This window comes from Stomoxys calcitrans, chromosome 3, assembly GCF_963082655.1.
Source record: "Stomoxys calcitrans chromosome 3, idStoCalc2.1, whole genome shotgun sequence".
In the NCBI taxonomy this organism is placed as follows: Eukaryota; Metazoa; Arthropoda; class Insecta; order Diptera; family Muscidae; genus Stomoxys; species Stomoxys calcitrans.
This window is the reverse complement of record NC_081554.1, coordinates 7,102,236-7,128,459: the sequence shown is the minus strand read 5'-3', so window position 1 is coordinate 7,128,459 and position 26,224 is coordinate 7,102,236. Positions and strand designations below refer to the sequence as shown.

Here is a 26,224-nt window from a genome sequence, read left to right as displayed (position 1 = left end):
TAAGTATGGTTCAAATCGGTTCATAACCTGGTATAGCTGCCATATAAATCGATCTTGGGTCTTGATTTCTTGAGCCTCTAGAGGGCGCAATTCTCGCCCGATTTGACTGAAATTTTGCCTGTGGTGTTTTGGTATCACTTTTTTTTGGTATACCAACATCTGCGTTAAGTATGGTTCAAATCGGTCCATGTTTTTATATACAATAGTTGTCATGTAAACCGATCTGGGATCTTGACTTCTTGAGCCAATAGAGCACGCAATTCTCATTCGATTTGGCTGAAATTTTGTATGCGGTGTTTTATTATGACTTCCAATAACTGTGCTAAGTATGGCTTAAATCTGTATAGAACCTGATGTAGCTGCCATATAAACTGATATGGGATCTTGACTTCTTGAGCCTCTAGAGGGCACAATTCTCATCCGATTTGGCTGAAATTTTGTACAACGGCTTCTCTCATAACCTTCAACATACATGTCTAATATGATCTGAATCGATCAATAGCTTGATACAGCTCCCATATAAACCTATCACCCGACGTAGCTTCTTGAGCTCCTACAAGGCGCAATTCTTATCCGAATGAACTGAAATATTACACAATGACTTCTGCAATGTTCAGCATTCATTTATGGTCCGAATCAGTATATAGCTATAACTTGATATAGCTCCAATAGCATAACAGTTCTTATTCAATATTCTTTGTTTGCCTAAAAAGAGAAACCGCGCATAGAACTTGACAAATGTGATTCTAGGTGGAGGGTACATAAGATTCGGCCAGGCCGAACTTAGCACACTCTTACTTGTTGTTTTTCACGAGTTTTATTAGATCCGTTACCGCTTTTCTTGGGAAATCATTTTGCTCTAATATGTTTGGAATTCTCTTCTCATGTTCGATGTGTAAGGATTTGTCGCTTATTGTGAACACCCTGTCGATAAAATTTGTGGCTGTGTTGATTTTTATCCTCCTTGGATGTTTTGAATAGAAGTTGATGAGTCTTCCCGATGCTGTGTTAATTTTTATCCTCCTTGGATGTTTTGAATAGAAGTTGATGAGTCTTCCCGATGCTGTGTACCAATCGAGCTTCAATCTGTAGCCTTTCCTATGGATTACTGTGTCAAGGTAGGGTATCATGCCATTTGTTTCGTATTCCATTGTAAATTGGATCTGTTTATTGAATGAAGTCAATTGAATGAATTCAATATTGTCGTCTTGTCTTTTTCATAACCTTTCCAACTTATCCTCGTGTCTACAAATACTTTGTATTGCTTTACATATTCACTCTATGTATAATTGCATAAAAAAATACTCCATGAAAATAAAAATCTCATGAAAAAGGTGGCACTCCTGTGTTTATGATTTTTTGTGCATGCCGCAATTGAAATACAGAAATGAAAGATACTTCAATGGTGACGACGACAATGGTGACATGTTGCCTGATGCCACTGCTCGTGATGATGATGATGACTATGATGAGGACAATCAATCCACGTATCCCAAATGAGTGAAAATATTGGCTAAAAAATAGTCTGTCCTTGAGGGAATGCATCGTTGTTTTAAATCGAATCAAATCGAATCCCATTCAATCAAATTGTTGGCAAATTGCATTCATTCGCCGCCACTGCTGCCCCTACCTTTGCCTATCCTCTAGTTTCAAAGTTCTGCTCTGTTCTTGTTTTAATATTTTGCTGGTTTTTTGGTTTGGGTTTTGATTTTTTATTTATTTGGTTGCTTAGTCGTTCTTTTGGAGTATGGCTTGACGTGGCGTTTTGGTTGGGGATTTAGCAAATTGAAATGACAATTTCATTACAGCCACAACCAATTTTACTCCCTGTTTGTGTCTTTTATTTCTTTTTGATTTTAGTTGGGCAAATTGAATTTTTTGAAATGTTGATTTTTATTTGCTCTGGCTTGCCTTCATGTTCTTGCCACTTGGGATCTGCAGAAATTCGAAATGTTCCATGTGTGATGAGTAATTTGGATTTTAGTTGGTTTAGCAAAAGCGAGAATTTTGTTTTATTTGTATAATTTTCCCAATTTTTGGATAGATCAGAATCATAGGGGATTTGCGCAATTATGGCTACATAGGAAGTAACTACTTTTTGAATGATCAGATATTGGTTTTACATTTTAATAGTTAAAATGAAATTCAAATTTTGAGATGGCTAATGGACTTTGTTGGACGATGTTGTAAATATTCGGACTTCAAATTTTGAGATGGATGGACTTTTTTGGAAGATTGTGTAAATATTCGGACTTCAAATCGGAGGATATGTGTCACCAATGAACGAACAAACATTATAACACTGATTTAGGATAGTCATCAATCAACATATCTTTACAAACTGAATCCCAAGATTGCATTGTGCTGGGATGAGTTATCAACCTTAAGCCTTTCGTCTTTCAACAATCCCTTCATCATGGTAAAGTTAATTTAATTTGAAAATCTATACCCCCTACTTTTTAAACAGACCATGATACCTTGCCCACCCTAAAAGTATTTTTTTAATCTCTATCAATATTATCAAAAATTACATCTTTATTATTTTATATCAAATTTAATCAAATCAAAATATGTTGCCTACAAATATTAGATGACAATCAGAAATTTATTACATCCAAAAAGAAAAAAACAGGAAAACAACATTCAAAACAAGCAACCCTTAATCAATTAACCCCTCATAACAAGTCCCTTAAGGACCTAACAATGAACAGTACCAACAGCATAGCCTGCAAAGTGAACATAAAAAATTTGTGTCACCATTCCAACTCCATTCCATTCACTTCAGCTACCAAACAATGGGATGTGAGCTATCTTGGTAATCGGATATTTTACGCACAAATTTTCACATTTGGCTACTCGCAGATAAAACATCTCTTCTCGCCAACATATGTCCTTATGAGTACGTGCATGCATTTGAAATAGTGGCCTTTCCTTCCAACTCATCCTTATATTTTACATCTCATTCTCTTATTCACCCTGCATCTGTTAGAGACACACTTGAATGTCGCAGACACTATGATAATGCATGGGAACTTATCTAGGGCTTTTTATCTATAATTTGAGCGGGGATTGTGTTGAATTAGTTTAAGTGATGTTCATTTCAATGAAGCAGCCACCAAACAAATTGACAAAGATGATAATCGCCATTAAGATTGAATGGTCATTTTAGAAGCAAAATCAAACTGAAGAAAAGTCCTGCTAATGAACAACAAGAACTGTCAAATCCAAAACTATTTTTAGATCGGCTATTTTAAAGCGAAATTTCGTAACATTTCAACCCGTTTTACAAATTTTGTCAACAATTTTTTTGATTGATCATTTTGTCAAAATATTTTTTCTATTGAAAATTTTTCAAAATATTTTCTTAGAAAAACATTCGTTGATTGAAGTGCAAACCAAACACAAGTTTGGCATTTTTTTGAATTGATGAATAAGTTGGATCAGAATAGCGAAGTAAACTTATTGCGCTTGACAGAAAGTAAATTCAAAGAGTCCCTTTTCGAAGTCAGAAGTGTGCTCTACATTGTGCTTACAAGCTGTGGTCACATAGAGCACCTTAATCTATTTGACAAAACTCTCATGACGGTCTTGGCGGACTAAAAACAAAATGTTACAAATTCTACAACATTTTTTTAAAATCTTTTCTGTGGGAAATTTTGTCAAAAAATAATTTTTAAGAAAATTTTTCTCACTAATTTTTCCAAAGAAAAGTTTATAAAAATTTAAGTTCTATTGAAAACCTAGCCTAAATTAAATTTTTATGGGATGATTTATCACAATTTTATTATTCCCTCCACCAGAGGATAGAGCAGGAAAACTATCGATAATCGCAACATTCCATAATTTTTATAATAAACTAGCTGGACAGGGCCAGCTCCCCTGCGCCTTCCTTAACTCTCTAATATCTATTTAGGGTGGGAACACTTCGCCCTGAATAGCCTATGTCCGCCTATGACACTGAACGCCTGCGTTCGAATCCTGGCGGAACTTCGGACAAAATTTAAAGCGGTGGTTATCATCTCTTAATGCTGGCGACATTTGCGAGGTACCATGCATGGTCATGTAAAAATTCTCCCCAAAGGGGTGTCGCATTGCGGCACACCGTACGGGCTCGGCTATATAAAAGGTCCCTTATCGTTGATAAACTCAACTTGCTCGGTTCCTGGGCAAATTTTACTCTACTCCCAAATCCCTTTCCTTCGAGCCCCATATTACTGTATAGGTAAATCTTTGGCCACCTGGACTTGAACGCAAATTTTTAAGTCATATTGTAATCTGCTCCCAAATACCTTTCATTTGAGTCTCATATAGCCATGGTCGGGTAATATGCCCATTTTGGGGTATTTGGAGGTACTTGGACCCAATTTCTTTTTCTACTCTTTAATACCATTCATTTGATATCCATATTGTCTTTATCGGTCCACTTGTCATTTTGGTGGTATTTTTAGGTTAACGGGAAGGGTACGCCCCCTTCCGATATCAACAAATTATAAAGCATATTTCTTCTTCCTGACCATGTTCGTAATCTATTCCCGAATACCTGTCATTTGAGTCCCATATTGTCATGATCGTCAAATAAACCTATTTAAGGGGTTTTGGGGCTGGGGCTGCCCCCCAGGTACTTGGACCCTACTTTTATTGTGGAATTCGTACTCTGCTCTTGAATACCTTTCATTTGAATCCCATATTGTCCCGATCGGTTCACTTTTATTTTTGGGTAGTACTTTTGGGGTAAGGGGGAGAGTCCGCCCCCCTCCCGATATGAAAAAAATTATATAGCCTATGTTTCCTTCTAGACCAAGCTACACAATCTGTGAAAATTTCAAGGTAATAGGTTCAGCCATTTTTGAGTCTATACGGAACAAACAAACACAAATTCAATTTTAGATATAAGATATTGATAGTATCGATGGTATCGTTAATTACTCATAGGTGATGAAGAAAAACGAGAAGTAGAAATCAGGAGATCGGTTTATATAGATCCAATAGCAATGCACAGGCCAAATCGAAGTCTTGAGAAAAAGAAATTCCCTTATCGGACGAAAATTGCGCCCTCTATAAGTGCAATGTATCTTAAAGGATACATTCAGTGTCGGATCGCTTATTTTTTATTAAATTTTGTAAAAAAAAGAAATTTGCCGATAGTATCGATAGGCAAAATTTCAATCAGTATATAGACAAAATATTTAATATCGACAGTATCGATAGTGCCATCGATGTTTTGGGGGTATACTAATTTCGTATTCCGTCTGTAACATATCGAAATATTGAACTTAAACCCAACAAAGTATATATATTGTATTTTTGATCCTTTTGACATTCTAAGCCGTCCGTCTGTTCTTGCAAAGCCCGCTAACGTTCGACGGAATAAAACATAGCTCTTGAAATAATGCACAAATACTTCTTATTAGTGTAGGTTGTTGTTGTAGCCACATTTTCATGTGAAGGTGGCGATCAGTTCATTCTTCTAATGTGAGCAAGCTCGTTCCGGTCCAAAAGACCGATCGCCGTGGGAAAAAGGTGGACATTGGTTATTTAAAAGCGCCAACAACTCGCCTTGTCATATCGAGCATCATAGGCACTCATTGAGACTCTCCGCGACTGACGTTGCAGCTACTCCGTTTTAAGCGATGAACCTAAATGTTCCATCCTGTGTGGTGCTCACAACTATCCCGTGCCGGGATTAGTGTAGGTCAGTTGGGCTTGTAAATAGGCCATATCGATCCATGTTTCGATAAAGCTTTCATATATACCCATCTCTGATCTTGATTTGTTGAGCCTCTATACAGCGCAATTCTTATCTGATTTGACTGAAATTTCATATGAGAAGTTTTGTTATAACTTTCAACAAATGTAAGGTCGAAATCGGTTCACAACTTGATATAGCTGTCATATAGACCGATCACGGATCTCGGACCTCTTGAGCTTCTAGAGGGTGCTATTCTTATCCGAATTGGCTGAAGTTTTGTGCAATGTCTTCTACTATGGTATCCCATATTGCCATGGTCGTTAATTTATCCTCTGGGGGGGTGTGTTTTTGGGAGGGGCGGCACCCCACACACTTGGTCCCGCATTTGGACATCATATTCGTATTCTTAAATTCTTAAAAAAAAATTTTTTTTTTATAAAAAAAAATTTCAAAATCTTATTTCTTTTATAAAAAAATCAAAATTTTATTTTTATAAAAAAATTTGTTCAAAATTTCATTTTTGGACATATTTTCGAAATTTTGTGTGTTTTAGAAAATCTTGTCAGCGTAGCTCAGAATTTAGCATGTCCGCTTTTGACGCTGAAGGCCCGGGTTCAAGTCCCGGCGAGAACATCAGACCAGTTATCAGCCGTGTAAGCTTCACTACTAAACTGGTGTCGCTCTGCGGCACGGACTCGTCAATAAAAAGAAGGTTCCTTATTTATTTTAAATTTGTATCGGTTGCTGGTATAGACACATTCTCACACACAACATTTTTTTCTTTATTTTAATTGAACAAAGAGCAGTCATTATTTTGAGCTCCTCGTTCGAGTGAGGATTGTAAACTCGGTGAATGACACTTTATAAAGTTTCGCCTTATGTTGGTATGTCTAAAAATCATTAGATCAAGAGACAAATGGCTGCCAGGTACAAGAAAACACAAGAATTTCTAAGACACATGCATTATTTAGTGATATTTACGCAATTAAGAAATGTCCATCCCAAAGTAAGTGTTTACATGTTCACAAACAATAACTCCCATAAGTATTTTTTTTATCCCATGACGAATACAGCAGATCAATAATGTGCGAAGATGGAAGGCTTTTAATATAATTTAGTTTGAATAACCAACATAAAATTGTTAAAAAATGATCTAATATATAGTTTGAATTATGTTACAACATTACTTTGTCGCAGATTCTTGCAAGAATTTAGTGCAATAAATCATATACTTTCATCGTAAACAAAATCCAACGTTTTTCACAAAAGAAGTTTACTTGTCACAAATTTCTTTTTTTTTGGTGTAGTCACTTTTTATTTAAGATGGCAATATATATTTTTTAAGAAAATTTTGTAAATTTGTATAAGAAATTTTGTTTTAACGTATTTTCTCAAGAATCATAAATTTTTCCTTTTTATTTACTTACATGGATGTGTGGCTGCGAAAGGATATTCCAAAGTTGGCAAACGTGGCGGATGAGGCCCACAAGGATGCAAAGCAGGCGGACACTGATAGCAAAACATGCCTCTTCCCGCGGCAGCAGGACCCAACTGAAATAGACACACAAAAAACACCAGTCTAATAAAGCTATGATTTCATTTGAAAAAAAAAAAAACATAAGAAAAATAAAAGTTGCTCTAAAAAAACGCTCCGCAATCACGATCTAATTTTTTCCAATGGAATCAAAAATATGTGGACAATTCAATTGATATTCAATTATTGTGCGATGTGGCATGCATGGCGGCCTCTGAGGCAGCTACAACGCCGGGGCAAGCAAGCGGCACAATATTAAAGTCATTTAAAAATTACATCAATAAAAATGCTACTGAAAGCCGCTGCAACAGCATCAATATCTCTGGCAAAGATGAGATGTTTAAAAAATAATTTTCCTCTTCGGCAGCCGGCATATACGGGTTGGTCTAAGACAGGCAATGCCACACAGAGAAATAGAAAAGTATTTGAAATTTAAAAACATTGCCTCTTGGCAGCCCACCGCCTCGGCGACGCTTACAGCATCGTAGCCCTCAGCAAATGCATTTCATTTGTCTTTTTATCGCTATCGTCAGTGAGTTAATATTGTCAATTGCACCTTTAATTCGATTCAATTAGAATCAATTATGGGCTCTTCTTCATTGTTTTTCATTTGTTTGTACCCCTTCCTCTCTATCTCATCCCCAGCATTTAGTTACAGAAATTGACATACAAAAAGATTGGCATTGTAACAAAGTTATGACTGCCAGTGTAGCGGGCATTTAAATGCCGCTGTCATTGCTTTCCACTCTCTCTATTGGAGATGTTCGTTTGCATTGTTATTAAGATAAATGAATGGAAGGGGTAGGGGCGACAGTGAGTAAGTTGGGGAGCCAGAGTTGGGGTCCATTGGCATGGGGTGGGGGTACTTTCGTTGCACTTCATTTATCACTCTTTACACTTGCATTCCATTTTTGCAGCCTGCAGGAGTAGTTATTGTCATTCACTTTACTCATTCAGTGGCTTTATTTGTGTTGTATGGTTGCTCCTGTTGTTGTCATTGTTGTTGCTATTGTCCAATGAATTGATTAAATTGTCCTCAAACAAAGCAATTGCTTTAAATAAATTTCATTTCTGTACAAATTTTTATGTTCTGTGTGCATTTTAAAATTTCAATCTTTGTTAAAGAAATTATTGTCAAGGGGAATGAAAGTGTTTCCAATAACCATACAAATAGACTTTAAAATGGGTTTCTTTGACTTATTTCCTTTATAGAACTGTCAAATAAACCTATTTTAAGGCTTCATAATGTTTTGTGAAAAAGGCCATTAATTGTTTGTACTTTTTACATTAAGATATTTTTAATTTAAAGATCAAAAATATTAAAAGAGATTCTTAAATAAAATAAAACAAACAACAATCGTATGCAATGACAGCCATGTTATGCATTTTCTTCGCAGATTGCAAAGATGCATAACAATCAAAATGTTTATTGGAGCTACATATATCAAGTAATGAACCAATTCGGTTATGAACCAATTCGGTTATAAACCAATTCGGTTATGAACCAATTCGGTTATGAACCAATTCGGTTATGAACCAATTCTTTCTGGGGTACTTCAATGGGCCAAACTGGCCTACTAGTGAACTCACCTATGGTGGGCAATCCACTCAATCTAACTTAACCTAGCACATAGCTAACACTCGGATGGTAATTGCGCCGTCTAAAGGCTCAAGAAGTTAAATCGATCCAACGGTTTATGCAAATTTGTCCATGAACATTCCATTAAGGAACAGGGGAAAACAGTATATATGGGACCTATATCAGATTATGAACCGATTTGGACCATATCTAGTAGGGATGTTGAAAGTTGAAGCAAAACACTTTGTCCAAAATTTCATCCAAATCGTATTGCGCCCTCTAAAGGCTCAAGAAATCAACACCCAAGATCGGGTTATATGGCAGCTATATCAAAACTGGAACCGATATGGCCCATTTTTAATCCCAACTGATTTGCACTAATAAGAAGTATTAGCGCAAATTTTCAAACACCTAGCTTTGTTGCTTCGAAAGTAAGCGTTCTTTCCCCAGACAGACGGACGGACAAATTTCAAGACAATCAAGAATATGTATACATTGTTGGGTCTCAGATCAATAATTTGATATGTTACAAACGAAATGACGAAATAAGTGTACTGCCACCCTAAGGTAGAGGGCATAAAAACAAAAAAGTGATGAGGTTATATGCCCCAAAGCCAATTTTTTCCATATGGAGGTCCCCTATTTTTGAGCTTAAACTTGAATCGAACAGCATATATTGGCATATGAGAAGTTTGTGCCTATTCTTTTAATGGAATGTTCATGGATAAATTTGCATTTGCTATAAAAGTGATTTTTTTAAGAGCCGTTCACCAAACTACAACACCATATATACCCCCGCCACTGGTTATCTGTAAGCACCACACAGGCTGGAACATTGAGGTCGGAACTGTGTGGTGTTCATTGATGTCGCGAGAAGCTTAGTTGAGAGCTACCGGCTGTGTCCACAAGTTGCGGATAGCGGAATGCTCCAAACGGAGTAGCTGCAACGGCAGTCACGGCCAATCAGCGGTAACAAGCGAAGAGTCTCAGCTCTAGCACAAATATGCTCGATATGGCAAGGCAAGTTATTGGCGCCTTTATATAACCAATGGCCATTGTGTTCCAGCGGCGATCCAGCTTGGAACGAGCTTGCTCACCTCCACATACAATGTCGCTACAACAACAACCTATGTGCCATTATATGCCTTACAACGGCTGTATGCATCCCATTTAACCCCGATGGAACTTTTACGGCAGACTTGTCCTTGCTCTAGGACATTCGCATTAAACAGCTGGATGTTCGAAGAATTCAAATAAATAGCAAAAGAGAGTTAAGTCTGTGCTTACTCTCCTGCGAATTTTTACTGTAAAAGTATGCGAACAGACCTCTTGTTTTTTGATGCTCTATACATTATACTAATTTAGCAAATAGTCGATTATCTTTCTTCGAAATACCATTTTCATATTTATTGAATTTATTATTAGAATACCATACAAATCCCCAGTATTAAATACATGGGACAAAAGGGTGTAAAAGAATAATCGCCACTCAAATCAAGTCCATCAAAATTGTTTCAACAATTTGGCATTAAGGTGTACAAGCATTCATTCGAATAATGGCAGCTAAATTATGCATAGAAAATTAATTCACATGATATGGGATGCATGGGAATGTCATATCATTAAAACGCCATCATCATCATCATCGTCATGATCATCATCAATTTGGTCTGCAACCCAACTCATCTAATGGCCAACAATGAAAGACATGGTCCCATGTGCACAGCTGCTGCTGATGCTGCTAAAGCTAATGCCCTTGTACCACTACAACCATAACCAATACCAGAGAAGCACTGCTGCCACTACTTCATACTAAATCAACATTATGAAATTTTCATTTTGCAACAAATTAAACTCGGTTCATGTTCATTCATTTGTTTAATGAATTTTACGAATTTCATCCATTTGGCCAAAAACCACGGAGGCACAGCTCCAGCTCTATGGAGCACAGCAAGCTTTTGCTAAACAACTACTCTGCTTATTGTAGTTGCAAAAATTATGCAAAATTTACACATGACACTTTAACTCTAATGGAGTTTTATATCCTTTTCAGAGGCTCAAGCACACAAACACACATACACACTCACACTGATTCAAACTAACACAGTTAGCACCACTAAAACATTCACAAATACAGAGGAGGGTGAATGAGAGAGAGAGAGAGTATACTGGTGGTGAGTTTCATGTTACGGTAATAAGCCATGGACCTCAGGTGCTTTGGGTAATATGAAACCAAAATAAATGTTCTCTATGCTATCATCATGGGCACCAGCTCTTGCTGCAGGATTTATTTCCAGTGTTTGTTGTTTTTGGTTTGTTGTTGCCTTTGAATTTTATAGCTTTTTGTTATGGCGTGTGACCACAATACTTGACTGCTAAGCTTTGTTGGCAAGGGAGAGTAGAGCGAACAAACCGACAGGCGGACAGTTTTAGTGCCAAAGTGATAAAGTGGCCGCCAACACCATCACCCCAAAGCAGGATGAGAGCCTAGACTCAGCTGTGTGAAAAACAACCGCTCTAAAAATGTTTCCCAGGATAATGTGGAGCCATGTACGAGTACTCGTGGTAGCATATCGTGGCAATGGGTCGAGTGTGTTGCGCTTTAAATGTTGCCAGGTGTCCGCAACGTGATGTGATGATGTTTCGCATCACACTGGTTGGCCGGTGTATGGGAGGTGTTAAACAATTAGTTTTGAGTTGATTTCAAATGAATAGATGATGCCACTTTACATACATTTCCATTAGTGCAACAAATTGCAATTGAGCGAAAATGTGATGCCAATTTATCGTTGTTTCGCAAGGTTTGAATGCCCCTCATTGGGGCATTATAGGGCCAAAACCCCATTTAAGTATTCAGGAATTTGATTTATTGCCATGCATTTGAGGGGTCCAAAGGTAGAGTTAGAATGTTGGTGAACAAATGCAAATAGAGTTAAGAGAGGCCATTGGAATGATAAGTAAAGACAAAAATTCAGAGCCATTCGGGGAATCCTCAATTTTTGCAAATTAAAAAAATCTATAAAAATCAAATTTAAAGATTAGATTCTTATCTTGTTTCTTTGAATTGAAATCATTACAATAATGCCCTTGACAGATATATAGGAATAGACTATCACAAAACATTTCCTAAACTACTTTGACTATTTTGCCTCAAATGCTTTACCCGAAAACTATCTTTAAAAGCAATCAAATCAGCTATTTTCCCACTTGAGAATACATTGAGTTTGCCAGTGATCGTCACACAAACACATGTTCACCGTGTTTCCAAGTCCATGAGGTTTTTGTATACTACAACAGCAATAGTGTGTATGTGTGTGTGTATGGGCCCATCGCTGGTTTAAAATAATCCCTGTCATCACTTGGTAAAATGTGGCGGCGTGTGAAAGACAATAGCACGCTTATTTTGGCATAAACAGACAGTGAGTCTTGCTCACCACTCCTTTGTGATGATGATGATGATAATAATGATGGTGTTGTTGGTTGTTGTTGTTGTTGCTGCCGGTGCTGTTGTTGAAACGCCGTCCATTAACGAAATAAATGCAATTATCCAATTGTGATGCATTTCCGAGACTAAAGCCATCGTCAGTTAGACAGTCAGCAATGCTGCAGCCCTGAATCGAAGACAATGCGCACACGCGAAATTCAATTAGGTGAGTGATTGTTGTTACAGCACAACAACAACATCACCGATGAAGGCTTTTGAGAGGGACCAAATCATCCAGACAAAAAAGTCATAGCCATTTACAGTCGACAATTCGGGGATAAATGTCCAACGAAAAAATATTCAAACATGATAAGAATAAATAAAAAAAAATATTGTATAAAAAAATTAAACGAAATAAAACAAAATAAAAAAAAAATTTAATAAAATAAAAAAATTAAATAAAATAAAATAAAATAAAATAAAATAAAATAAAATAAAATAAAATTAAATTAAATTAACTGTCTAACTGACGATGGCTAAATTAAATTAAATTAAATAAAATAAAACAAAATAAAATAAAATAAAATAAAATAAAATAAAAAATAAAATATAAAATAAAAAAATAAATAAATAAATAAAATAAAATAAAATAAAATAAAATAAAATAAAATAAATAAATAAAATAAATAAAATAAAATAAAATAAAATAAAATAAAATAAAATAAAATAAAATAAAATAAAATAAAATAAAATAAAATAAAATAAAATAAAATAAAATAAAATAAAGCAAAATAAAATAAAAAAATCGGGAGATCGGTTTATATAGGAGCTATATCAGGTTATAGACCGATTTGGACCGTATTGGGCACAGTTGTTGGAAGTCATAACAAAACACTACATGCGGCTTTTAAGGGCTCAAGAAGTCAAATCAGGAGATCGGTTTATATAGGAGCTATATCAGGTTATAGACCAATTTGGACAGTGCTTGGCACAGTTGTTGAAAGACATAACAGAATAGCCCATGCAAAATCTCAGCCAAATCGGACAAAAATTGCGGCTTTCAGGGGCTGAAGAAATCAAATCGGGAGATCGGTTTATATGGGAGCTATATCTAAATCTGAACCGATCTGGAATTTGATATCCAATTTTGGAGTCAAGTGTTTTGGGGTACGCCGTAAAACACCTACTAAATAGAACTTCATTTCCGTTGGGAATAAAGAACGAATTTGATATCTATTTTTAGTGCAAAGTGCCGTTGGTCGCCCAGTCCCAAAACACCCTCCAAACGGTTCATATTTACCGGCCATGGCAATATGGGGCTCAAATTAAAGGGACTTAAGAGTGCAGCACGAATTTGATATCCATATTCGAGTCGAAATGTCTGAGGTGCCATCCCTCCCCTAATGAGAACATTGCCCTAAGGAAGAACATTACCACCAGGAATGTTCGAACGGTGTCCCGCAGTGCGACACCTCTTTGGGAAAAATTTTTTAAATGACCATGCATGGCATTGTACCTCGCAAATGTCGCCAACATTAAGAGGGGATGAACACCAATGTTCTCGCCAGGATTCGAATGCGTTCAGCGTCATAGGCTACAATGCCACGAATTCGATATCCGCATTCAGGCCGAACTGTCCCAAAATTTCGGCGAAATCGGACAATAAATGCGCCTTTTATTGGCGCAAGACCTTAAATCGAGAGATCGATCTGGGCTAAATTGAAGAATGATGTTGAAGAGCCTAACACAACTTTCTGTCTCAAATTTCAGCAAAATCGGATAATAAATGTGGCTTTTATGGGCATAAGACCTCAAATCGGAGGATCAGTCTATATGGCAGCTATATCAAAATCTGGACCGATCTGAGCCAAATTGAAGAAGGATATCGAAGGGCCTAACACAACTCACGTTCCTCAATTTCAGTAAAATCGGATAATAATTGTGGGTTTTATGGGCCTAAGAAGCCATATGGGTAGACCGATCCACCCATATTCTTCTATGGGGGCTATATCAAGATACAGTCCGATATAGCCCATATTCGAATTTAACCTGCTAATGGACAAAAAAAGAATCTCTGCAAAGTTTCAGCTCAATATCTCTATTTTTAAAGACTGTAGCGTGATTTCAACAGACAGACGGACGGACATAACTAGATCGTCTTAGATTTTTACTATGATCAAGAATATATATACTTTATAAGGTCGGAAATGGATATTTCAATGTGTTGAACACGGAATGACAAAATGAATGAATGAATCCTTCGGTGGGTATAAAAATTATGTGTACAAAGTTACATGCATATGTTTTGGCTGGTCACATCCATTTTGTGACCTATTAGCAAGTGGAAGCTCATACTGATTTATTTACGAAGATCTGGATGCCCACATGAATATTTGCCTTTCCTTTGTCTATTTTGCCAATCCACGTTTATAACCACATTTTCTATCGATTTGGAAAAATATATGCTACGATGTCTATGGAATTTTCTGTGAATATAAAATTCAAACGTTCAATTTTTCTCTAAAAATTTATATTTTAGAATTGTCCTCAAATTTTCCACTAGTTTTCTACATTTCACTTTGCTAAACGCAATATTCATTTCAAATCTTTGCTTCTGATTTCCCCTTCTCCCCAGATCCCCTAAATGTTAGGTAACATGTTTTGGGGCAAAGATTAAATTTTGCGCCACACTTTTGACACTTTGCATAAAATCAGTGGCAGAAGATGCTACAACAGCCCACATCCTGGTACATCGTCAATGACAGCGATAGAGCAGCCAGGGCTCTCTTGACTAATTCAAATGCAAATTCAATCAAAACATGTCCATCATCACTATCAGCAGCAGCAACAACAACAATTACAAGTTTGGCCTCAACAAAACGAAGGAACGTCAGATTGCGGGAGAGAGGAGGAGGTCGGCCAACAACATTAGCAGACTTTTGGGGAATTTGGGGGCTATCATAACACCAAAAACACAATCATCACACATTAGCTTGAGTTCTCTGTGTTCACAATTCGAATTTGAATGTAAATTTTTAAAAGGCCCACATTTGCAATGGCTTGGGCTTAAGTGTGTATATGTGTGTGTGTGTGTGTGTGTGTGTGAAAGAGAGTGGCTATGCAAATGCCGAAATGTTTGTATGTACTATGTGCAAGTGTCTAAGGGGACTAACTTCCTGTTGGCGGTTGTTCGTTAGTGAGAATCATCAAAATTCAAATTGAAATTACATTTAGAGTTTAGAAGTGCCATCACACACACACACACATACCTAAGCAACATTAACTGTAGACTTCTTGCCTCAACCACCCACCCAATTATGCCCCCATCCCTGATGTGTGAACATGCAATTAAAAGCGGTCACAATTTAGGCCTAAAACTATTCCAACTCTCATTGCCCTACACACACACACAAACAAATGCAGGCACGAATACTGGCACATGAAATATTCAAAGGTATTTGTGTTGACTAAACAACATCCTAATACGGGCCTAAACATATTCTAAACGTTAAATGTCCAAGCAATGATTTTTTTATTTCATTTCTACACAAATTTCAAAACTAATCCCAAAATGGTTGTTGGCCGCAGTTTTCTCTCCATTTTTTTGGCACACATATCTATGCAGGCTTTTTATGGTGTTCACAAATTGAATTTAGTTCAATTTTTCATATTTAAACTGATAATCGTATTCTTTGGAGATTTAGAGGAGATCATTTGACAAGTCGATGTTATTCATATATAAATGTGTTTGAGCCGGAGGCAGGAGGAGGAGTGTACGAGAAATTGTTAATTAAATTTTTCAATTTTTTGCTATATGTATATAGCAAAACAATTTAATTAATTGAAGGCCTTGCTACAAGCTATCTAAGTCATAGAAATAGACCGTGCTTGATGGAAAATAATGCCAACATATGAGAATATATAATTAAAAAAAATTCACAATACACTGAGTGACAGAGGTATGAAACATTTTCAATACAAAATAAAATAAAAAAAAATAAAATAAAAAAAAAATAAAATAAAATAAAAATAAAAACAAAAATAAAATTAAAATTAAATAAAATAAAATAAAATGAAATAAAATAAAATAAAATAAAATAAAATAAAATAAAATAAAATAAAATAAAATAAAATAAAATAAAATAAAATAAAATAAAATAAAATAAAATAAAATATAATAAAATAAAATAATTTAAAACAGATAGATGTTAAATTCGGTAAGAAATCCTCATGAATTTGTTATATGCTTGGATAACAATTGCGACCTCTAGCGGCCCAAGTAGTTTATTGGAGAGATCGGTCAATATTGGAATATCAGGTTTTGAACCCACTAGAACCATTATTGGTACCTCTGTTCAAGGTCATAGAAAAAGACATCCTGCAGGATTTCAGCCAAATCGGATAAAAATAACGAACTCATGAGGCTCAAGAAGTATATTCAGGAGATCGGTTTACATAGGAGCTATATCAGGTTTTTGATAGATTTAAACCATACTTGGTGCATCTATTGGTGTTCATAGAAAAAACATTCTACAAGATTTCAGTCAAATCGGAAAATAATAATTGAAAGTATATTCGGGAAATCGGTTTATATTGGGAGCTATATCTAAACGTGGACCGATTTGGCCCATTTACAATCCCAACCGACCTACATTAATAAGAAACATTTATGCAAAATTTTAGGCCCCTATTTTTACACTCTCGAAAGTAGGCGTTCTTTCGACAGAGGGACAGACATGGCTAGATCGGTTTAAAATGTCATGACGATCAAGAATATATACTTTTTGGGGTCTTAGACGAATATTTCGAGGTGTTACAAACGGAATGAGGAAATAAGTATGTACCCATCCTCTGGTTGTGGGTATAATAATGTAAAAACCTAACCTAAATTGAAAAAAAAACGTGTTAAATTCGGCCATGTCGAACTTTGGACACTTTCTACCATGGATATATGAATCAGCCAATTTTAATACAACTCCACTACCATATCCATACTTACATCCAAAAATGGGCAGGTCTGGATCATATTGGATTCAGGTCCCTAGAACTCCTGTACAAGTTAAATCGGGCATTAATTCAACTTTTAAGGGATTAAGACCCTGAATTGGAAGCTTGGTCTATATGGCAGTTATATCTCAATAAAGTTTGACCTGGAACATATTCGTGTCGGATGACGGGAGCCAGAAAACAACTCACCGTTTCAAATTTCAGCGAAATCGGATAATAGATGCGGTTTTTATGGCCTTTGAACCCTAAATCTACAGATCGGTCTATTTGGCAGCTATATCTATATGTAGTCCGATATTGACTATATTCGGATCGGATGACGGGCGGCTGAAAACACCTCATTGTTTCAAACTTTAGGGAAATCGGGTAATAAATGCTGCTTTTACGGGCTTTAGACTCATTGTTCGCAGATCGGTCCGAACCGACTAAAAATAATTAATGCAAACTTTTAGACGCCTAGTTTTACTTTCTCGAAAGTTAGCGTACTTTCGACAGATTAAGACACTGAATTGGAAGTTCGGAATGTATGGCAGTTATATCTCAATAAAGTTTGATCTGAACCGTATATGTGTCGGATGACGGGAGGCTAAAAATAACTCACCGTTTCAAAATTTCAGCGGAATCGGGTAAAAAATGAGGCTTTTATGGCCTTAGAACACTAAGTCGGCATATCGGTCTATATGGCAGCTATATCTTTATGTAGTCTGGTATGGACTATATTCGGGTCGGATGACGGGAGGCTGAAAACAACTTATTTTTTCACTTTAGACTCTTTGTCGACAGATCGGTCTATATGGCGGCTATATCTAACAATAAATGTTGTCCGATCTAGACCATATTTAGATAGGGTGACAGGAGAGGCTTACAACAACTAACTGCTTCAAATTTCATCAAAATCAGGCAATAGATGCGGCTTTTATGGGCTTAAGACCCCAAATCGGCAGATCGATCTATATGGCAGCCAAATATAGTCTGATTTGGCCCGTTCCAGAACTTAACCTGCGTGTGGAAAAATAAGGATCAGTACCAAATTTCAGCTCAATATCTCAATTTTTGAAGGCTGGAGCGGGATTGCCATACGGGCGGACAGACACACGAGCGTTGTTAAATCGTCTTAGAATTTTACGTTGTTAAATCGTCTCAAGAATTTATATACTTTATAAGGTCGGAAATAAAGGGTGATTTTTTAAGAGCTATAGGGGAAAGTTAAAAAGCATAAAATTGAAAAAAGAAATGCAAGAAATCTTTATTTGAATCGATAGCATGGTCCAAATAATTTAAGGTTTGAAGATTATTTCATGGAAATGTTGACCGTGACTGCGCCTCAAATGGACCATCCGCTAAGTCCGGTATTTCAATAATAAATTTTTCAATTTTGCCTTCCAATGCATCAATTGAAGCGGGTTTGTCTGTATAGACATGAGCTCTAACATAGCTCCACAAAATAAAGTCTAAAAGCGTTAAATCGCACGATTTAGGCGGCCAACTGAACGGTCCCGAGCGTGAAATAAAATGTTCACCGAACTCGCCCCTCAATAAATCCATTATTACGAGTGCTGTGTGGCATGTGGCACCGTCTTGTTGAAACTACATGTCATGCAAGTCAAGCTCTTGCATTTTGGGCAAAATAAAGTTGGCTATCATCTCACGATAACGCTCACCATTCACAGTTATGTTACGATTCGCATCATCTTTGAAGAAGTACGGTCCAATGATGCCACTAGCCCATAAACCGCACCAAACTGTGACTTTTTCTGGATGCATTGATAGCTCTTTAAAAGATGATTTGTAAGACGATTCATGGTTAAATTATAGACCAAACTGAAGATGTTTGACGGTGATACAAAGAACGAAACCAGTGTTGCCAAAAAGATAATAGCTAAAAATCGCCCTTTAGATATTTCAATGTGTTGCAAACGGAATGACTTAATGAATCGTATTATACCCACCACCATCCTATGTTAGTGGGTATAATAATCCATTTCAAGTCTATTCGCTCAAAATCTGGGAATTTTACACCAAATTAGAAGTCTTCTACCTCATCATCATATCGAATGACAGGTTTTTATAGAAGCTTTATTAAACATATTAACAATATGGCACAAGATCGTAGCGCAGTGGTTAATATGTCCGTCTATTACCCTGAACGCCAGATTTCGGATCCTGGCAATAACATCCGGAAAACTTTTTTAGCTGTGGTTATCACCTCCTAATGATGGCGACATTAGTGAGTAATTGTACCATTTGGTATGGTAGCCATGTAAAAATTTCTCTCCAAAGAGGTGTCCCACTGAGGCACGCTGTTCGCACTTGGCTATAAAAAGAGGAGCTCGATAGTTGAGCTTAAACTTGAATCTGACAGCACTCGTTCGTTCGTGAGAAGTTTGCCCCTGTTTCTTAATGGTATGTTCATGGGCAAGTTTGCATTTTGCCTCAAAATCAGTTGGGTAAATTGTCATCATGTTCACTACATTTTGTCTCCGACTGTTGTCGTCCAGTGGATCCACAATTAATGTTAACGACTCTTCGTTTCGTCACTCATTCACTGTCGCATGTGGCTGCTCTGGTGGCGTTATGAATGCACTTTTTCGCATGCTTTTTCCATTCAATCGTCCTCTTTGCAAAATGAAATGCAATTTCATTTGATAAATTTGAATTAACCAAATTAAAAAAAGAGTGCAACAGACACATATGAGTATACACACACACACACACTCAAACAATAGCAATCATGCGACACATGGTATCATAAAAATAAATGAGAAATACACTGTGAGAATTACTTTGAGGTTCCATAGTAAAAGATTGACAAAGACATTTTATAAAAAAAAAATTTCTGTAACTCTTTGGCGCTTCAGTGGTTTTGATGTTAGCGAGCTTAGATTGTATGGATTATGGGTACGATTCCGCAAAAAATTTACATAATATCAGCATGGATTTACATTTCCTAAGCCAGACTGTTACTATAACCTAACCTAACTTTACCCATCTCTCAGATTTCCCTTATTTCATATTTCAATGTTTTTTCCTTCAGTGTTGTTTGCCATAAGAGAGAAAGAGAAAGTGTTGGGCCGCATTTCAAGCATTTTTAAATGTATAATTTTTATTAATTTTTCTTTATTTATGCAGCTTGTCTGATTGAATAAAAAATTATCATTAATGACCATGTGACAGCCAATGCCGCAGAGGGTGTTTCTCACAATGCAATATTCTCCAATTGTCCATTGCATAACTAATGTGTATACAAACAATGTATTAACATAAGACAAGGATGCAACAAAAATATCTGCATTGGAATTAAAAAAATAACAGTCAAAATATTCAGAAAAAAATTCTCTAAAAGTGAATGTTCAAAAAATTTCGATAAAAATCGTTATGACCCCACGTTTTTTAAAGATTCGGTATATATTGATTTTGTTCTCTATGAGAATTAACTAGAAATGTTCAAATGTGACAGCTTTGGACCGTATTGGCATTGATATAAAAAGTCATAAATAAATACCACAAGCTAAATTTCAGCTAAATTAAATAATGCGAAGGTTGGCTTTTATATTTCGGGATTAATATTCCCCATTAAGATCTACACACTTTTGCATGCGTTTGAACCAATTGTAGAAACACTTTTGCCAATCTGATTGAGGTACATCCAAAACATGAATTCTGAACGCATCATCCGCTCCTTCAGGAGTCGAAAAACGTGGACCTCCCATTTTTTACGTACGGTAATATAGAGAAGTCATTCGTTGCCCAGTCACGACTATACGGCAAATGACTCATCAAATCGATGTTTTGAGTGATCAAAAATGCAATTGTTTCGTATTTTTGGAGCATTTCTTTCGACCAATCGACATGAGCCTTTTTTTGATCGATTGACAAAAATGAGATCCAACGCGAACAATTTTTTTGGCGGTCAAATGTTCATGCAATATTAAATGTATGCTGGTCCCACTAATGCTTAAGGTTGTCTCAATCTCACGATAGGCCACATCACGATCTTGCAATATCAGTTGGCGCACACCATCGATGGTTTTTGGAACAACAACTGATTTTGGACAACCTTCACAGAATTCATCTGGGATTGAAGTACAGTCTCGGTTGAATTCACCATACCCTCGATAAACACTGGTCCCCAATGGAGCTTCATCGCCAAAAATTTAATTAAGTTCATCGATGCACTGTTGTTGAGTTAATCCACGTCGAAAGTTGTAAAAAATAGTCGCACGAAAATTTTCACGATTAAATTCCATTTTTTAGGTGAGATGAATCTTTTAAATTACTGTAAACAACACAAATAGCGCTCGTATGTCAAAACGTTCTGAGTGCGTATAACCTCAAAAATGGCAAGTGCTACGATAGAGCTGTAAGTTAGCAGATTGCAACATAAGGGTTGCCCAATCCGGCAATAGAAAAGGCAACCCTCGTAAAGGCACAATTTAGGCGCTAAACGCCTGGCGAGAACATCAGAAAAAATGTTCAGCGGTTGTTATCCCCTCCTACGGCCGGCGACATTTTTGAGGTACTATGCCATGTAAAAACTTCCCACAAAGAGATGTTGCACTGCAGAACGGCATTCGAACTCGTCTATAAAAAGAGTCCCCTTATCCTTAAGCTTAAACTTGAATCGGACAGCACTCATTTATAAGTGAGAAGTTTGCCCCCTGTTCCTTAATGGAATATTCAGGAACAATTTTCAATTAAGGGGCTTAGCATGTCACATCTGGGGATCGCATTATATGGGAGCTATATCTAAATATAGAACAGCTTGGCAGTACTGCCGGATTTTCAAATCAATGTGAAATAAGTCTAAACTTGACGTTAAGAAACCATTCCAGAACAAGAAAACATGAACAGAATACGGACGAGCAGTAAAAGTTCATGAACGTTCGCTGCGGTATGTGAAGAAAATTAAAGGTCTTGATCCATCCACTTGAGCAATCTGGGATATTTAATTCGCTAACAAAGGCTGCACTTGGCGATTAGATCAAGTTTTCGCTCGAAAAACTGCTAAAGCTCTCTATAAGAAATGAGAACAAAAAGAATACAAAATTATTCTCAAAGCGATACCCAGCGAACCGAAAGTTCAAATTTCATACGGAAGTCTGTACGAAAGTCGGTAAATGTATCCAAATTCTTTACGAAAAATTTACACAGAAAAAAATAACTCTTAGAAAAAAAAAATAAACTAACAAATTTGTATGTGACACTTTAAATTCTCAGCAAATTTTAGCATTGAATATAAAAAATTGTTTGACCTTATCATTCAGGTGTATCCCCGTGACCAATTGCCACGGTAATGGCGTAAGTGAGTCTTCTTTCGGAGACTAACCTAACCTGATCTAGAGGTGGCACTATCGATGCTGCCGATATTTTACTTTTGGTCTGTACATCGATTGATATTTTTCCTATCGATACTATCGCAAAGTTAATTTTTTTTGGCAAAATTTAATAAAACTTAGCGATCCGATACTGAATGTATCCTTTAAGATATATTGCGCCTATAGAGGGCGCAATTTTACCCTATATAACAGCTTCCAGAATTGTTGTGAAAATCTTTAACAAAATTCCATAATTTGTATACCCTCGCCACCACTGTGGTACAGGGTATTATAACTATGTGCATTTGTTTGCAATGCTAAGAATGAGAAGAGCAAGACCCATTTATAGGTATACCTATCGACTTGGAATCACTGTCTGATTCGATTTAGCTACCACCGTCTGTCTGTCCATGTATTCTTGTGATCAAGGTACAGGTACGCAATAGGAAATTTTTCGGTCCAAGGACGAACGCTATAGATTTTGAAAAAAAAAAATCGGATCAGATTAAGATATAGCTCCCATATATATTTTTATACGATATGACCTTTGAAGGCCGTAGTTGTCACAATTTTTTGACCGTTGTTCACGTGAAAAGCTAAATAGGGTACCAACCCTTTTGTACAATGATTTCTCTCACGACATCCAACTGACTTTATTAGATTCAGTTTTATTCGGTCAGTGTTTTTATGATTTTTCTTATATATAAAAATCAATTTGTGTTTGTTTGTGTGTTCCTTATAGACTAAGAAACGGCTGAACCGATTTTCTTGAAATTTTCACAGATGGTGCATAATGATCCCGTGGTGAAAATAGTGTACTCAATTTTTGGTATCTGAAGGGGGAGCGGAGTTTCCCCTTACCCTTTTTTGAGAAACGCTTGATCTCGGAGATGGGTGGTGCGATTTAAGCGAAATTTTGTGTGCTCTCTTATATTAACCTACAACAAAAAATTTTGTATCCAAATTTCCGATGGAGTACCTATGGTGGGCGTCCCACCCTCAAAACCCCACCCACGAATCTGATATATTTTTTCAAAGCCAAGTCACTGAGTGGTCGCCCCATCCCCCGAAACACAAAAAATATATGAGGACCCTGCCTCCGGTGAGCTGTGCCTCCCTTCTATAATTTCCAATCAAAATTTTTATCCTCACATTTGGCTTGTCTGATGCAGGCTACAACTTTTTTGTGCTTTTCTAAATTACGCAGAAAATTCAACTAAACTGTGATTGTAAACTACAATCCAAATCTAAGCTTAGCGGCAGGATATCTGCTCAAAGGAATTACTTACTAAACCACCCCACGACTCTACAATTTCCGATTTTAGTCTTTGCCAAACGCCAACACTCCACTTCAATGAAGGCATCGGGTTTATATTTCGTGATTGTTTTGTTATTCTCTGCCCTCTTTCGTTAAATGCCAGCTAGAGTGTCATTGTCAACGTGTGCTCTGAATGTTGAATTAGTTTGCAACGTACGTTACATACGTACGAACGTATGTCTAACTGAATGCCAAGCATATGGCATGAGAGTATCATGCCATCTCACTGGGTTTTTATGAATGAGGGGAGTGAGTGGCAGTGGGCAAGAGTGTGAGTGATGATGCTTTTAAAGTGATGCCAACGATAATTGAATTTACAAAACAATTGTCTAAAATGAAATCGTGATCTTTCGCTAAATTTGAGTGTTGTGATTCTTTTTTTTTTTGTTGTTGCTGTATTTTTTTTTCTGCCAACTTTTAAATCACAATAAGTGAGGCATTTTGCAAAGGCAAAATGCTGCTGATGATGATGATGATTATGAGACCATTTAGCACACTTATCGCTCACTCACCACACAGCAAACGATGGCAATCAAATTTAGCATAGCGTAGTTTTCCATTTTCAGTGGACAAAACACGAAATCATTGTCAGGTTTTTCTAGGAGCTCTATGGCATTTCGTAACTTGACAAGCAGCGGAAAAGTGTTTGCCCCCACAGAAAATCTCAAAGCTTAAATCATGGCTTCTGCACCTCCCTTTGTATGTCTCTCTCTCTCTCTCTCTCTAGCCCCCATACACTCTTTGTATCACTGCAAATCGCTTCAAATGTATGTCAAAATGTAGAGGTGGGTGGTATTTTGTTGAGCCAAGCAAAGCCAAGTCGAGTTCTTCGCAATTGCATCCGCTCAATTTGGATATCACTTTGAATTTTGTCGCAAATTTTCAAGTGATATCATCACACCAGCAGCAGCGCTATGGCACCGTGTGCAGTCCCCACACACCATGAGTTGGGTGTGGGTGTGTATATACATACATACATACATACACATGTATGTTGCATAGGTAGGTGTAAGTGTGTGTAATGCTGGCAAAGTGATAATTAGGTCTGAAAATTGCATTTACTCGGCAACAGGCAATGCATCTCATGGTGGAAAGGGGGCTTAAGGCAGGCGACAACAATGGCCCGGCAGACAGACGTATTGCCTTAGACCAGGCTGTTCACTGTATTCTATGCTTTGCCATCGCCAGACAGACAGTTAGACCGACTGCAATCATATCGTTTTTTCTAAATTAAGTGTAGCGTTGATTTCATTACGTCCATCTAAATTCAAATAACGAAAAAAGTGCCTACATCCGCAAACGCTAAATAGATTTAGCACGTGTTAAAGACACTTACATACAACACTGAACTCCCCACCACCAACAACTTGGCCCCCTTCGTCATAGCAAAGAGTGCAAAATTCTCTAATGCTGACTTGTTTTTTATAAATTTCATTTCCAATTCAGGGTTACATTAAAGGAATTCAAGTTCAAATGCAGATGCAGGTGAAATTGCTTAGAACATAAAACCAAATAAATTTCTTACTGTTTTAGAAGAATTTCTTTTCGTAGGTACAATGTATTGTACATTGGTACATGTAGTAGTAGGTTAAAAGAGAAGTGCACTTGCAGATTTTTAATATTCGCAAGAGGATTGCTGTTCAGGAATTGAAATCGGTTCAGATGGCAGGTATATCAGATTAGGAACGGAATCTTGAAACCCGTTTACACTGCTCAATAAATCCGGATTTAAAGCTCTCGTCAGCTGATTTTACAAAAGGAAAACAGATGATCGAGCCATTAAATCCGGATTTAAAGAGCAATGTACACGGGGTTTTGCAATACTTTGTTTGAAGTTGGAAGTCATATCATAGGTAAACATTAAACTTGTATTTTTCTGATTTGCGGTATACTCATAAAAATGCGGTGTAAGTATATATACCCAACGCAATTGATGTTGTATTATGCTCAGCACACTAATATGAGTGGCATTCGTATGAATGTTCGAACATTAATTTTCATGCTTCGCGCAACACCGCTATTAACATCGTCCTTGCCCATTGCGGTGTAAAACGAGAATGGAAACACCGCATCAACACAACACAGACTCGAATCAAAATTGCAATGTTGCTTTTGCAATGATGAGAGTTCCCATTTAATTTAACCAGAATACTTTTTTTGATACTGCTAATAATTAATTTCATTACCGTTTATTAATTTTTATTATATTTTGAGATTTTTTCAAACTTTATTAAAAAAAAAGCGGTATTTGCATTGTTTTTATGCAAACACTCATAATACCACCGCATATACAAGATACACATGAGCATAAGAATTTGCGATGGAAGTTCAAATATAGGCATCGCTTCAAAATCATTT

The 26,224-nt window shown here is 36.6% G+C and overlaps 1 protein-coding gene across 2 annotated transcripts in view; it reads right to left on the bottom strand.

Moving 5' to 3' along the window:
* The window catches only part of LOC106089507 (homeotic protein ocelliless), a 118,655-nt gene that overhangs the window by 78,761 nt on the left and 13,670 nt on the right, over nt 1-26,224 (bottom strand). Inside the window, exons 1-2 of one of the 2 annotated variants that reach the window (XM_013255353.2) lie at nt 7,780-8,285; nt 7,117-7,240 (exon numbers count right to left, since the gene is read on the bottom strand). In XM_013255353.2, the coding sequence (XP_013110807.1) occupies nt 7,117-7,213 (97 nt within the window). In that variant the 5' untranslated portion in view covers nt 7,214-7,240; nt 7,780-8,285. Of the gene's footprint in view, nt 1-7,116; nt 7,241-7,779; nt 8,286-26,224 lie in introns of those variants that run through there. The other variant, XM_013255352.2, reaches the window with a different exon arrangement.